This window comes from Pimephales promelas, chromosome 10, assembly GCF_988280905.1.
Source record: "Pimephales promelas chromosome 10, fPimPro1.hap1.1, whole genome shotgun sequence".
In the NCBI taxonomy this organism is placed as follows: Eukaryota; Metazoa; Chordata; class Actinopteri; order Cypriniformes; family Leuciscidae; genus Pimephales; species Pimephales promelas.
The window spans coordinates 37,984,119-37,997,177 of NC_142778.1; the positions used below are offsets into that span (position 1 = coordinate 37,984,119).

Consider the following 13,059-nt stretch of genomic DNA (forward strand, 5'->3'; position numbering starts at 1 on the left):
ATATAACGCAGCAGTTTCAAAACAGCAACAACATTAAAAAATACACTGCAAATCAAATTCTCTTATTTCAACTTAAAAAATTAAGTTCTGTTGCTACTTTAAATGAAGTCTTATCAAATTGGCTCTAAAAATCATTTCAACTTTAATTATATTAAAACTGACATATTAAGTTGAATCTCGTATTACTTATAAAAATTGAAATTCATTTTGTAAAAACATACTGTATGTTGCCATGAATTATTGTTCATTTTTTACAGTAAATGAAAAAACACAATAAAATAGCTCTTGGCTCCTCGCTAGCCTTGGCTCCTCGCTAGTCTTGGGTCCTCGCTAGTCTTGGGTCCTCGCTAGCCTTGGCTCCTCGCTAGCCTTGGCTCCTCGCTAGTCTTGGCTCCTCGCTAGCCTTGGGTCCTCGCTAGCCTTGGTTCCTCGTTAGCCTTGGTTCTGCAAATTAATTTTTTTCAAATTCAACTCCACAAACACACAAATCAATATTACAAATTTTAAAAGTTTGTAACGTAAAATAAGATTGTGGACGGGACAAACAGAAACTGATGAATCACTACTGTTTCTGACTAGCGCATGTTACACCTATTTCACTTCATAAATAAAGAATTCAAGTCAGCTTTATTTAGGCTGTAGGCCTATAGCGCTTTATAAAATACAGAGTGTTTCAAAGCAGCTTTACAGTGATAACATGAAAGCAGTGCATTTTCTTTTCAGTACTACTCTGGCCAACGAACGAACGGCGTATGATTATGATTCTGGCAGGGTCAGAGGTCAGATCGGGATCTCCTGCTTGCATCGATCAGGTTCTGGAGCCAAACCTGGTCAGGCTGTGTGTGGAGGACCAGTCCGGTTCAAGTGATGATTCTGAGTATTTACTAAGTTACTTTGCAGATGATGGATCATACAGTCTGTGGACCGGCTTTAGTGTGTTATAATAACACAGGTGAGCAGAATAAGCAGGAGTGTTACTGAGATGTTGTTCATGTGCTCATTCTGACCTTTAATGATTCACCACACATTCACACATTAGACTCTCATTATCTCTCTTCGTGTGACACATGAATAACATGTAAACACTCCACAAAAAAATTAATCTTTTTTTTTTTTTTTTTTTTACATTCTAAGATGTAAATGTCCTGTTTGAAATATATTACAGTGTTAGCATAAATATTGTTAATAAAATGACATTCTGTAAAGGAAACTGTATTGCTGTTGTAGTTCTACTTGTTTTTCCCCCTTTAAAAAATAAACTCGAGCTGAATTGAAAAACGTGTTATGAAATAAAATTATTTCGCGTTTATTAAACTGAATAAAATCCCATATAAGTACGAAATATCATTCCCTGAACATTACACGACGAGGAGGAAGAAGAAGACGACGAGGGAAGAGGTGTTTCTCCAGGCCTTTCTCCTCTTTCATTATTTATTTCCTTATTAACTGCGATCAAAACATTGATGGTCGATCATCCGCCGCTGAGCTCGAGACTCGCGGAATATCGTGCAGTTTTTCGCTTCGGTGATTGTGTGTGTCGCGATGGCTCGCCCACGGCCCCGGGAATATAAAGCTGGAGATCTGGTTTTCGCGAAGATGAAGGGATACCCGCACTGGCCGGCGAGGGTGAGTACGAGCTGTAGCCGAGCAGGGAGACGCGGAGGCCGGTTACTGGAGCTGGGAGAGACCGCTAAACACTCACACACACCCGGGGAGCGGAGAGACGCGGAGGCCGGTTACCGGAGCTCAGAGGGGCCGTTAAACACTCACACACACACACGGTTACTGGAGCTGACAGCGACCGCTGAACACTCACACACACCCGGAGCTCCAGCGGTGCTATCTGAGGGGAAATAAGGGCAAAGGGGTCGAAATGCGTCAGTAAAAGTCTGCAACACGCGGATCATGAGTGTGGATTGTGGAAGTGTTTTTGTCTGGAGTGTGAAATGATCCGCTTGTTCTCGTCATTTGGGGCTCTGCGTTATTTCAGGCGTTTATGAAGTGTTTGAATCACGGGAAGGGTCTGGATCTGGGTTATTCTGAGGTGTGTGTGTGTGTGTGTGTGTGTGTGTCCTGTTGTTATGGGGAAGCAGCTGTTCCTCATCTGGCCATCAAAAGCCCGTTCGGCCCGCGTTTCATTCAAAACACCGGAATGGCGTTCAGCGAAGAACCGTTCCGTTCGGTTCCGTTGGTGTGAACTATTAGATGATCTGGGCCCAGAATAGCGTTTTGATTTCCACTTCATTTTAAACCCAACCCACCATGTTCTCAGATCCAGTGGTGTTATAGTTCTGGACGCTGTGAGATCAGGATGATTATTTTCGAATCTAACAGCAGCAAAAGAGCAGAAGTGGAAAACATGCAAACTGTCTTAAATATGAAACGAGGTTAACGCGTCTGTCAGCTAGGGAAAAGCTGATCTGTGAACATGGTGAGACGGTTGGATAAATAAAATCGCACACATTCAAAATAATGTTCCCAAACAATATGTGTGTGAGTTAGTGCTGAACTGTGTGTGTGTGTGTTGCAGATTGATGAGCTACCAGAGGGAGCCGTGAAGCCGCCAGCTAACAAATACCCCATCTTCTTCTTCGGTACCCATGAGACGTAAGCCTTGTGTGTGTGTGTGTGTGTGTGTGTGTGTGTGTGTGTGTGTGTACCTACTTAAATATATTATGGTAACAGATTTGTACCAAGAACTGACAAAACCTGACAAAATCTCCAAAACCTCAGTTTACGGACGTCCTCATTTGTAAATCTGGTATAAAGTAAATAATATAGGTGTATTGAAAATGCAAAAAATGCAGAAAGTGTTCTGTGATGGGTAGGGTTACGCCCGTTTCACACACGTTTGCAGTGCGTATTATTTCCGCAGGTTAGAGCTTTCACACAGAGATGTTAGAGATGCAGTCCGGAGACCAATTCCAGGTGCGATGTGTAAACCTACTTATCTCCGCCCCCTGATCCCTAACCCCACCCCTAACCATCTCCGCCCCCTGATCCCTAACCCCACCCCTAACCATCTCCGCCCCCTGATCCCTAACCCCACCCCTAACCATCTCCGCCCCCTGATCCCTAACCCCACCCCTAACCATCTCCGCCCCCTGATCCCTAACCCCACCCCTAACCATCTCCGCCCCCTGATCCCTAACCCCACCCCTAATCCTACCCATCTCCGCCCCTTAGATCTGGATCCAACTCCGCCTCTTGGATCTCATGTACCTCAATGAGGTGCTGCTACTGATTTTTGCTGTGCTGGAAATGCTGAATTAAAGTGACAGCGCACAGTTCGTGGTCAAAATGAACACCATCTCACCATAAATGTATTTATTTAATTACTACTTTTTTTCACAGTCATCTTTTATACTTTAAGTATAAAGCAAGGGATAAGCAAGGAAAACTACAATTTACCTCAACATGGGCGTTATGAACGACTCTCGTCTCTTTCGTGGAGGTGGAAAAACAAGTTCTTTGTAATATGCAAGATTTATTGAATTAACATTCAAATGCAAAAGAAAAGGCATTAGAGGCGGCTGTTTTATCAATTGTAAAATGTTTGTGATTTTAATATAAGTACATGGTTAAATATTTGACCAATTGCTTGAGCAACTTTATATATAGAAGTAATGCATGGAATTATAGGCCTTTAAATTTTGTTTAAATGTGCATACGTCCATTCAAGTTTGTATATGTGTACAAAGATAATCGCAATGCTGACAACTTTTTTTTTTTTTAAATAAACTTCTGGATTTGAAATAAAAATAGTGAGTAGGTCTGTGTGTTTGTGGCCCAGCCGCGGATCAGTTACGCACTGCAAACGCAGCATGTGTGAAAGCGCTTTAGCCCGCGCTGCTCCTGTACCGTAAACGCACCGCAAACGGGCGCGTAGGTGTGTGTGTGTGTGTGTGTGAGAAATTCGGTGATGCGTGTCTCTGTGTTAGTGATGTGTGACGGCCGTATCTGTGTCCCCTAGTGCGTTCCTGGGCCCTAAAGACCTGCTGCCCTACAAGGAATACAAGGACAAGTTTGGCAAGTCAAACAAAAGAAAAGGATTCAATGAAGGCCTGTGGGAAATTGAAAACAATCCTGGTGTCAAATTCACTGGTTACCAGGTGAGTTGCAGTATTTGATGAGCTGAGGTGTGTGTGAGGGTCACGTGACCTGATCTGTCTCACTCACACTCACAAACACACACACAGGTGATGCAGCAGCAGAGCTCCTCGGAGACGGAGGGAGAAGGAGGGAACGCAGTCGACAGCGAGGAAGAAGAAGAGGAGGGAAAGCTGAAGAGCGACAAAGTCGGATCCAAGCGGAAAAAAAGTGCATCCTCAAAGGTACCTGAGCGTTTCTGTGAGTGTCTGTCATTTTATCGCTATATAGATTTCAGAATCCATGTTGTTTGAAAGCAGGGTTACAGAAAACCATGTGAACACCTGAAGGACAAACTCCATTAGGTGTCTAGATGGAGAGAGATTGTTATAGTTACAAAATCTGCATAATTCAAGTCATGTGTTCACTGGATCCTGATGCTGAAGGTCAGTGCAGCTCCAGGTCAGCAGGGGGCAGTGTGTGTGGAAGATGAACACACACACTTTGCAGACTTATGCTCTATTTGAAGCTGTTTTGCAGTATACATAGTGCGAGTAGAAAAAGTGCACTTTAAATTGTGGAGCGTTGGACGCTTGATGCTCTCAACTATCAGACTGAAGCTGGGTGACAATATAATATTTTAAACCTCGTACACTACATAGTGTAAGTGCATAGTGTGCGGTACATGATTTGGGATGCAGCGTATGTGTGAGATCAGAGATTTTTTCACCCACACCTGTTGAAGTGCATGTGGATCTCCTGACGGCTGATGAAGACTTCATCGAAGGATTCGAGTCTGAAGGCTTACCGCCTCTAGCTGAGCCCTTGCTTAGCAACAGCTGTTGCCTAGCAACCGAGTCCTGCACGTTCATATACTGTACGTAGTGAAGGTTACTGTGCTGCTTGAACAAGTTTAGTGTAGCAGTGAGAGAGAAACAGGACCACACAGGCTGCAAATGAGAGTGTGCTCTGGGTGTTTCGTCAAGCCTGTTTTCATTCTTAAACTCTCCTACAGTCCTCCAAGCTGTCCAGGAAGGGTTCGGGAGATGAAGATCTGGAGAAGGATGGGAAAGATGAGCAGAAGAGTGGATCAGAGGCTGGTGACCATGACAACAACATCCATAACTCTTCAGACAAGACATGCAGTCAAGGGGTAAGAACATCTGAAGCAGCTGATCCCATCTTCACTATATTAATACACAGTAACAGGAATTTCATGAAATGACTACACTGTTACACCTGTAGACACTGTTACACCTGTAGACACTGTTACACCTGTAGGCACTGTTACACCTGTAGACACTGTTACACCTGTAGGCACTGTTACACCTGTAGGCACTGTTACACCTGTAGACACTGTTACACCTGTAGACACTGTTACACCTGTAGGCACTGTTACACCTGTAGGCACTGTTACACCTGTAGACACTGTTACACCTGTAGACACTGTTACACCTGTAGACACTGTTACACCTGTAGGCACTGTTACACCTGTAGACACTGTTACACCTGTAGGCACTGTTACACCTGTAGACACTGTTACACCTGTAGGCACTGTTACACCTGTAGGCACTGTTACACCTGTAGACACTGTTACACCTGTAGGCACTGTTACACCTGTAGACACTGTTACACCTGTAGGCACTGTTACACCTGTAGACACTGTTACACCTGTAGGCACTGTTACACCTGTAGGCACTGTTACACCTGTAGACACTGTTACACCTGTAGGCACTGTTACACCTGTAGACACTGTTACACCTGTAGACACTGTTACACCTGTAGACACTGTTACACCTGTAGACACTAGCCGCGTTTCCACTGCCGGGCTAGGGCTGGGCCAGAGCTAACAGCGAGCCGGGCCGAGCTAGTGGCCTCGGGCCTCAAGCACCGGGCTTGCGTTTCCACTGCCGGGCCAGTAGCCCCACAGCGCTGCCCCAGACCCCACCCCTAACACGCCTTTCAGGATCAAACGTCATAAAACCCAACCCATTTCAGCGGGTATTATGAATTAATTTATTTTTTAAATTAGGAAGATAGCATGTATATTAACTCAACTGCCGTAGTGGCTGCAATAGTGTCCCGAGACCAGTATACAGGCGATTCTCCATTTCAAGCAGCGATTTTTTGCGCGATATAACAAGTAGGGCTGCGGGCACGTTTTCAAGTTATTCATTAATCGTTAACCGAGGCCCATCGGTTAATACTCGGTGCATAGTGTGCGCGCCGCAACCTCGAGATACGGAGTTAATTTTTTTAACACCTTTAATAACTGATTGGACCCCATTTGAAACGAAATTAATTTATAGAAATAAAACGCAGCAAGTACGGAGCAGTTAAAGCCCCATTTCCATCACCCTTCAAACTGAAATTGCCAATTGAAAATAATCAAAACGTCCATTTCACAAAAACTCCGTGTCTGCAAATAATAATAATAATAATAATAATAACCATCATCATCATTATTGTAACATTTTATTAGGCTGCATATGTAGAAGACGCCTTTATCCAAAAAAGGAATAGAGCACAAATAAACACAATATTTTTGACAAATATCAGCGCATATCCAGTGTGTGTGTAGCACGAACTGATGGCTGCGAGACGCCCATGTGAACAGTTTCATTGCATTTCTTTCAGTGGAAACAACTTAAAATACTCTTTAATTTCTGGTCATACAGAAAATAATAATACATTATTCGCAAATAAATTTATTTATAACAAGAAAACGTTGTGCTTTAACAATTAATCAAGGCGCGCTTCATGATCTCCGTGAACTGAAGCGCGAGACCTGAAACAGCCACCGCATTCGAATTTGTTCGTTTTAAATTGGACATTAAATGTCCAATTTAAAACGAACAAATTCGAATCGAAAGCCAATATCTTCTCCGTTTATGTAGCTTAATTTCTCTCTAAATGTGCATCCGGAGATGGAGATATGTTTTTAGCCGAAAATCATTTAGAAAACAATAGTTTATTAATAAACAATTAATGCCTCGTTATTTTATATTATTTTATTATCAGACACATTTATTATAGCCTATAAATCACCCATAAATCCCCTTTCTGTAGGCTGTGGTTACGGCTCTTCTCATTCAGCACTGCGGGGAAAATATCATTTCCAGGTTCTAATTTGGCCTCAGAAAACCAGTAAAATATATATTTTTTCATATTAATTTGTCAAATAATTTAAATGTTTAAGGGGCAAAAAAATCAAACAAATATCTGAAAATTCGTCGATATGTAGCTATATATAGCCTATATATTGTTGCGCAGCATTTGGCATAAGCCTACAGTTCAAATTAAAATGTTATGCAATTTTAAACGGTTAATCGGTTAAACATGGACACCCCTATGTGCATCTTGCTTCAGATCATAACGTTCCATAACACCGATAAACTCCGCCTTTTACCTTGAGCACGCCTCTAGCCCGAGCTGGCCCCCTCTGGCCCAAGGTATTCGACGGGCCAGAAATCCTGGCCGTTGGCCCCGAGGAAGCCCCGATCAAGCCCCGGAAGTGACAGTGGAAACGCGACTGGCCCTGGCACGCACTAGCACGGCCCGGCCCTGGCCCGGCAGTGGAAACGCGGCTACTGTTACACCTGTAGGCACTGTTACACCTGTAGACACTGTTACACCTGTAGGCACTGTTACACCTGTAGACACTGTTACACCTGTAGGCACTGTTACACCTGTAGGCACTGTTACACCTGTAGACACTGTTACACCTGTAGGCACTGTTACACCTGTAGGCACTGTTACACCTGTAGGCACTGTTACACCTGTAGACACTGTTACACCTGTAGACACTGTTACACCTGTAGGCACTGTTACACCTGTAGGCACTGTTACACCTGTAGACACTGTTACACCTGTAGGCACTGTTACACCTGTAGGCACTGTTACACCTGTAGACACTGTTACACCTGTAGGCACTGTTACACCTGTAGGCACTGTTACACCTGTAGACACTGTTACACCTGTAGGCACTGTTACACCTGTAGGCACTGTTACACCTGTAGGCACTGTTACACCTGTAGACACTGTTACACCTGTAGACACTGATACACCTGTAGACACTGTTACACCTGTAGACACTGTTACACCTGTAGGCACTGTTACACCTGTAGACACTGTTACACCTGTAGGCACTGTTACACCTGTAGGCACTGTTACACCTGTAGACACTGTTACACCTGTAGGCACTGTTACACCTGTAGGCACTGTTACACCTGTAGGCACTGTTACACCTGTAGACACTGTTACACCTGTAGACACTGATACACCTGTAGACACTGTTACACCTGTAGACACTGTTACACCTGTAGACACTGTTACACCTGTAGGCACTGTTACACCTGTAGGCACTGTTACACCTGTAGACACTGTTACACCTGTAGGCACTGTTACACCTGTAGACACTGTTACACCTGTAGGCACTGTTACACCTGTAGACACTGTTACACCTGTAGGCACTGTTACACCTGTAGGCACTGTTACACCTGTAGGCACTGTTACACCTGTAGACACTGTTACACCTGTAGGCACTGTTACACCTGTAGACACTGTTACACCTGTAGACACTGTTACACCTGTAGGCACTGTTACACCTGTAGGCACTGTTACACCTGTAGACACTGTTACACCTGTAGACACTGTTACACCTGTAGGCACTGTTACACCTGTAGACACTGTTACACCTGTAGACACTGTTACACCTGTAGGCACTGTTACACCTGTAGACACTGTTACACCTGTAGGCACTGTTACACCTGTAGACACTGTTACACCTGTAGGCACTGTTACACCTGTAGGCACTGTTACACCTGTAGGCACTGTTACACCTGTAGACACTGTTACACCTGTAGGCACTGTTACACCTGTAGGCACTGTTACACCTGTAGACACTGTTACACCTGTAGGCACTGTTACACCTGTAGACACTGTTACACCTGTAGGCACTGTTACACCTGTAGACACTGTTACACCTGTAGGCACTGTTACACCTGTAGGCACTGTTACACCTGTAGGCACTGTTACACCTGTAGACACTGTTACACCTGTAGGCACTGTTACACCTGTAGACACTGTTACACCTGTAGACACTGTTACACCTGTAGGCACTGTTACACCTGTAGACACTGTTACACCTGTAGACACTGTTACACCTGTAGACACTGTTACACCTGTAGACACTGTTACACCTGTAGGCACTGTTACACCTGTAGGCACTGTTACACCTGTAGGCACTGTTACACCTGTAGACACTGTTACACCTGTAGGCACTGTTACACCTGTAGGCACTGTTACACCTGTAGACACTGTTACACCTGTAGGCACTGTTACACCTGTAGACACTGTTACACCTGTAGACACTGTTACACCTGTAGGCACTGTTACACCTGTAGACACTGTTACACCTGTAGACACTGTTACACCTGTAGACACTGTTACACCTGTAGGCACTGGTACACCTGTAGACACTGTTACACCTGTAGACACTGTTACACCTGTAGGCACTGTTACACCTGTAGACACTGTTACACCTGTAGGCACTGTTACACCTGTAGACACTGTTACACCTGTAGGCACTGTTACACCTGTAGACACTGTTACACCTGTAGGCACTGTTACACCTGTAGACATTGTTAAATCTGTTACACCTGTAGACAGTTACACCTGTAGACATTGTTACACCTGTAGACATTGTTAAATCTGTTACACCTGTAGACACTGTTACACCTGTAGACATTGTTAAATCTGTTACACCTGTAGACATTGTTACACCTGTAGACATTGTTAAATCTGTTACACCTGTAGACATTGTTAAATCTGTTACACCTGTAGACATTGTTACACCTGTAGACATTGTTAAATCTGTTACACCTGTAGGCACTGTTACACCTGTAGACAGTGTTAAATCTGTTACACATGTGGACATTGTTAAATCTGTTGCAGCTGTAGTAGATGTAACAGTGTCCACTGGTGCAACATATTTAACAGTGTGTACAGATGTAACAGTGTCTATTTGTGTAACAGTGTCTACAGGTGTAACAGTATATTATATACACACACACAAAATATATATACAAAAAAAAATATATATATATATAAACATATGTACTCGGCTCAGTTTACAGACCTCTATTAGTAAAACTTTAAAACGTTAATAGAGGACAGAGCCTGTCTGAATGTACAGTCGACTCTGTCCATTATCCATGAATGATTAATTAACTCATGAAGGGAATGAGACATCAAGGATGATCCCTGAGGGAATATTCCTCAATCCAGCAGTTTTGTGAGAGTGAAAGTTGTGACTCCACAGTTTTTCTGACTGCTATTTTTGTCTCTTCCGACAGAATCTCCGGGAGGATCGTTAGACGATCATCGGACGACGGCTCGTGACGCTGAAATGTCATACTGTAAATTCATCTTATTACACTGACCGCTTGCAAACTCCTACACATTGTTATCTGGCTCAGTCAAACACACACACACACACACACAGTCAAATAAAAACATAACAACCAGGTTTTACACACAAACGTCAGTCTGCTGATTTGATTTTAGAGGTTTAGCTTCAGCTCATTCAGATCTCATTCATGTGTCATGCTTGCTGTTTATTTCTTAACAATGGAACAAACAGACGTTTGTCTGTCAAACAACTCGGCCGTCTTTCACGCTTGTACGTAACCTGAGAGAAAGGAGTGGAAAGCGTAGAATATGAAGAATCGTGCACAAGCAGAGTTGCGCACCGTAACTCGATATTATCTCTGTATACTTGATTTGGGTGTAGATTCTTGGATCTCTGTACTATTATCCCCATGCGCATCCGTTCCTGTGTCGTGGGTTGTTGTTTTCTAGCCTTTCTAGTGGCATGCTGTAGTTTCACATGTTGAAGATGTTCTTCTGGCTGTCCGTTCCTGATCACAGACGCCCCTCTTCCACACAGTCCATTTTTATTTCTTATCTTTGTTTATATAAAGAATATATTCTATTTATTTTTGATGATAGTAGATGACACGTCTGTGGTAAATTCACCAATGTGGTTTTCCTGTCGTTTAATTTTATTGCCCTCATACATGTTGCATTTTCAAGGTTTGTAACCACATGTAAACTGTTTTTCCTGTTTATTGACAAGAATTTTACAGAATAAACTCATTGGAATGCCAGTGGTGTTCTGTTGTTGTGTGTTTGTCGTAGTGTTCGATTCTAGCTTTAGGGTTAGTTGTGTGATTCTCTCGTCGGGGTGTTATTGTGGTCTCATCTAGATCTGTGCGAATCACATATTAAAGAGCAGGAGATGATTTAGAGTTATTCTATATTCTTTAATAGAGTATTGACTATATCAAGAATAGCGTTAATGAAATGAATGAGAGTTGTGTTGGAGTCAATGAAGGGCCAAACAACACATCATCAATACACACACATTTACACAACACTACAAACTCCTGGAAACAGTCTCTTCACGTATAGCGTTTACTGTAAGTAACGTTTGTGAGACTGTAGATGTGTGTGAGACTGTAGATGTGAGACTGTAGATGTGTGTGAGACTGTAGATGTGAGACTGTAGAAGTTGTGTGAGACTGTAGATGTGTGTGAGACTGTAGATGTGAGTGAGACTGTAGATGTGAGACTGTAGATGTGTGTGAGACTGTAGATGTGTGTGAGACTGTAGATGTGTGTGAGACTGTAGATGTGAGACTGTAGATGTGTGTGAGACTGTAGAAGTGTGTGAGACTGTAGATGTGAGTGAGACTGTAGATGTGAGACTGTAGATGTGTGTGAGACTGTAGATGTGTGTGAGACTGTAGATGTGTGTGAGACTGTAGATGTGTGTGAGACTGTAGATGTGTGTGAGACTGTAGATGTGTGTGAGACTGTAGATGTGAGTGAGACTGTAGATGTGAGACTGTAGATGTGAGTGAGACTGTAGATGTGTGTGAGACTGTAGATGTGTGTGAGACTGTAGATGTGTGTGAGACTGTAGATGTGAGACTGTAGATGTGAGACTGTAGATGTGAGACTGTAGATGTGAGTGAGACTGTAGATGTGTGTGAGACTGTAGATGTGTGTGAGACTGTAGATGTGTGTGAGACTGTAGATGTGAGACTGTAGATGTGAGACTGTAGATGTGAGACTGTAGATGTGTGTGAGACTGTAGTTGTGAGACTGTAGATGTGTGTGAGACTGTAGATGTGAGACTGTAGATGTGTGTGAGACTGTAGATGTGTGTGAGACTGTAGTTGTGAGACTGTAGATGTGAGACTGTAGATGTGTGTGAGACTGTAGATGTGAGACTGTAGACGTTGTGTTAGTGTGACAAGCCTGAGGCTCAAAATGCTGCTTTAGAGGATAAAAATAGAACATCCGCTGCACACACACTCTGAACACACACAGCAGCAGCAGTGATGCGAACTAACAGCCTCCAACACTCACACACACACGCACTAACTCGCTCAAACACACACTCTCTGTCGGTCCGGATGCGGGTCACACACTGCTGCAGGGAAGAGACAGACTGTTCTTGTTTACTCTGCCTTCATTTCTTAAAGTGTTTTTATAGTATGCAATTCATTTTATCCTTTTCAATTATTCTGAATATTTAATCTTTTGATATTTGCCTCTACTTCTGTACACTGAGAAGTAGCAGCACGCGTGTTTGCCTGCCATCGTGTGTGTGTGTGTGTGTGTGTGGGAGAGAGAGAGAGAGAGAGAGAGAGAGAGAGAGAGAGAGAGAGAGAGAGAGAGAGAGAGGCCCGCCAGCGCTGTCACATCGCATCCACACTCGCCTCAGTGGAACTGAATAACATGCAGATTCCGGCGTTCCTCGAGTCTCTGACATCATGTGCTTGATTCTGAAATATGTTTTTAGTCCGCGAGGGAATTCTGTGAAGTTTGAGTTATGAGTCGAACATCCAGGCTAAGCATTCAGCTGATGTGTTGTTTTTAAAGGACTTATTCAAAGAGGAA

At 43.3% G+C, this 13,059-nt stretch overlaps 1 protein-coding gene across 2 annotated transcripts; it reads left to right on the forward strand.

Moving 5' to 3' along the window:
• Positions 1–1,352: 1,352 nt before the first annotated feature.
• Positions 1,353–11,258, forward strand: hdgfl3 (HDGF like 3). Of its 2 annotated transcripts, none has more exons than XM_039680271.2 (6): positions 1,353–1,626; positions 2,531–2,607; positions 3,974–4,112; positions 4,200–4,334; positions 5,105–5,242; positions 10,446–11,258. In XM_039680271.2, the coding sequence occupies exons 1-6, from the start codon at positions 1,543–1,545 to the stop codon at positions 10,464–10,466; spliced, it is 594 nt and encodes a 197-aa protein (XP_039536205.1). In that variant the 5' UTR covers positions 1,353–1,542; the 3' UTR covers positions 10,467–11,258. The 2 variants fall into 2 exon arrangements, with proteins under 2 accessions (XP_039536205.1, XP_039536206.1); XM_039680272.2 differs by lacking the exon at positions 1,353–1,626 and adding an exon at positions 2,123–2,431.
• Positions 11,259–13,059: the final 1,801 nt, after the last annotated feature.

What these genes read in the sequence shown, in the direction of transcription:
- hdgfl3 (XM_039680271.2), top strand. Translation starts at nt 1,543, where the DNA reads ATGGCTCGCCCACGGCCCCGGGAATATAAAGCTGGAGATCTGGTTTTC. An exon ending in TCAAATTCACTGGTTACCAG is followed by an intron (nt 4,113 to 4,199) that starts GTGAGTTGCAGT and finishes ACACACACACAG; the next exon opens with GTGATGCAGCAGCAGAGCTC. An exon ending in AAAAAAGTGCATCCTCAAAG is followed by an intron (nt 4,335 to 5,104) that starts GTACCTGAGCGT and finishes ACTCTCCTACAG; the next exon opens with TCCTCCAAGCTGTCCAGGAA.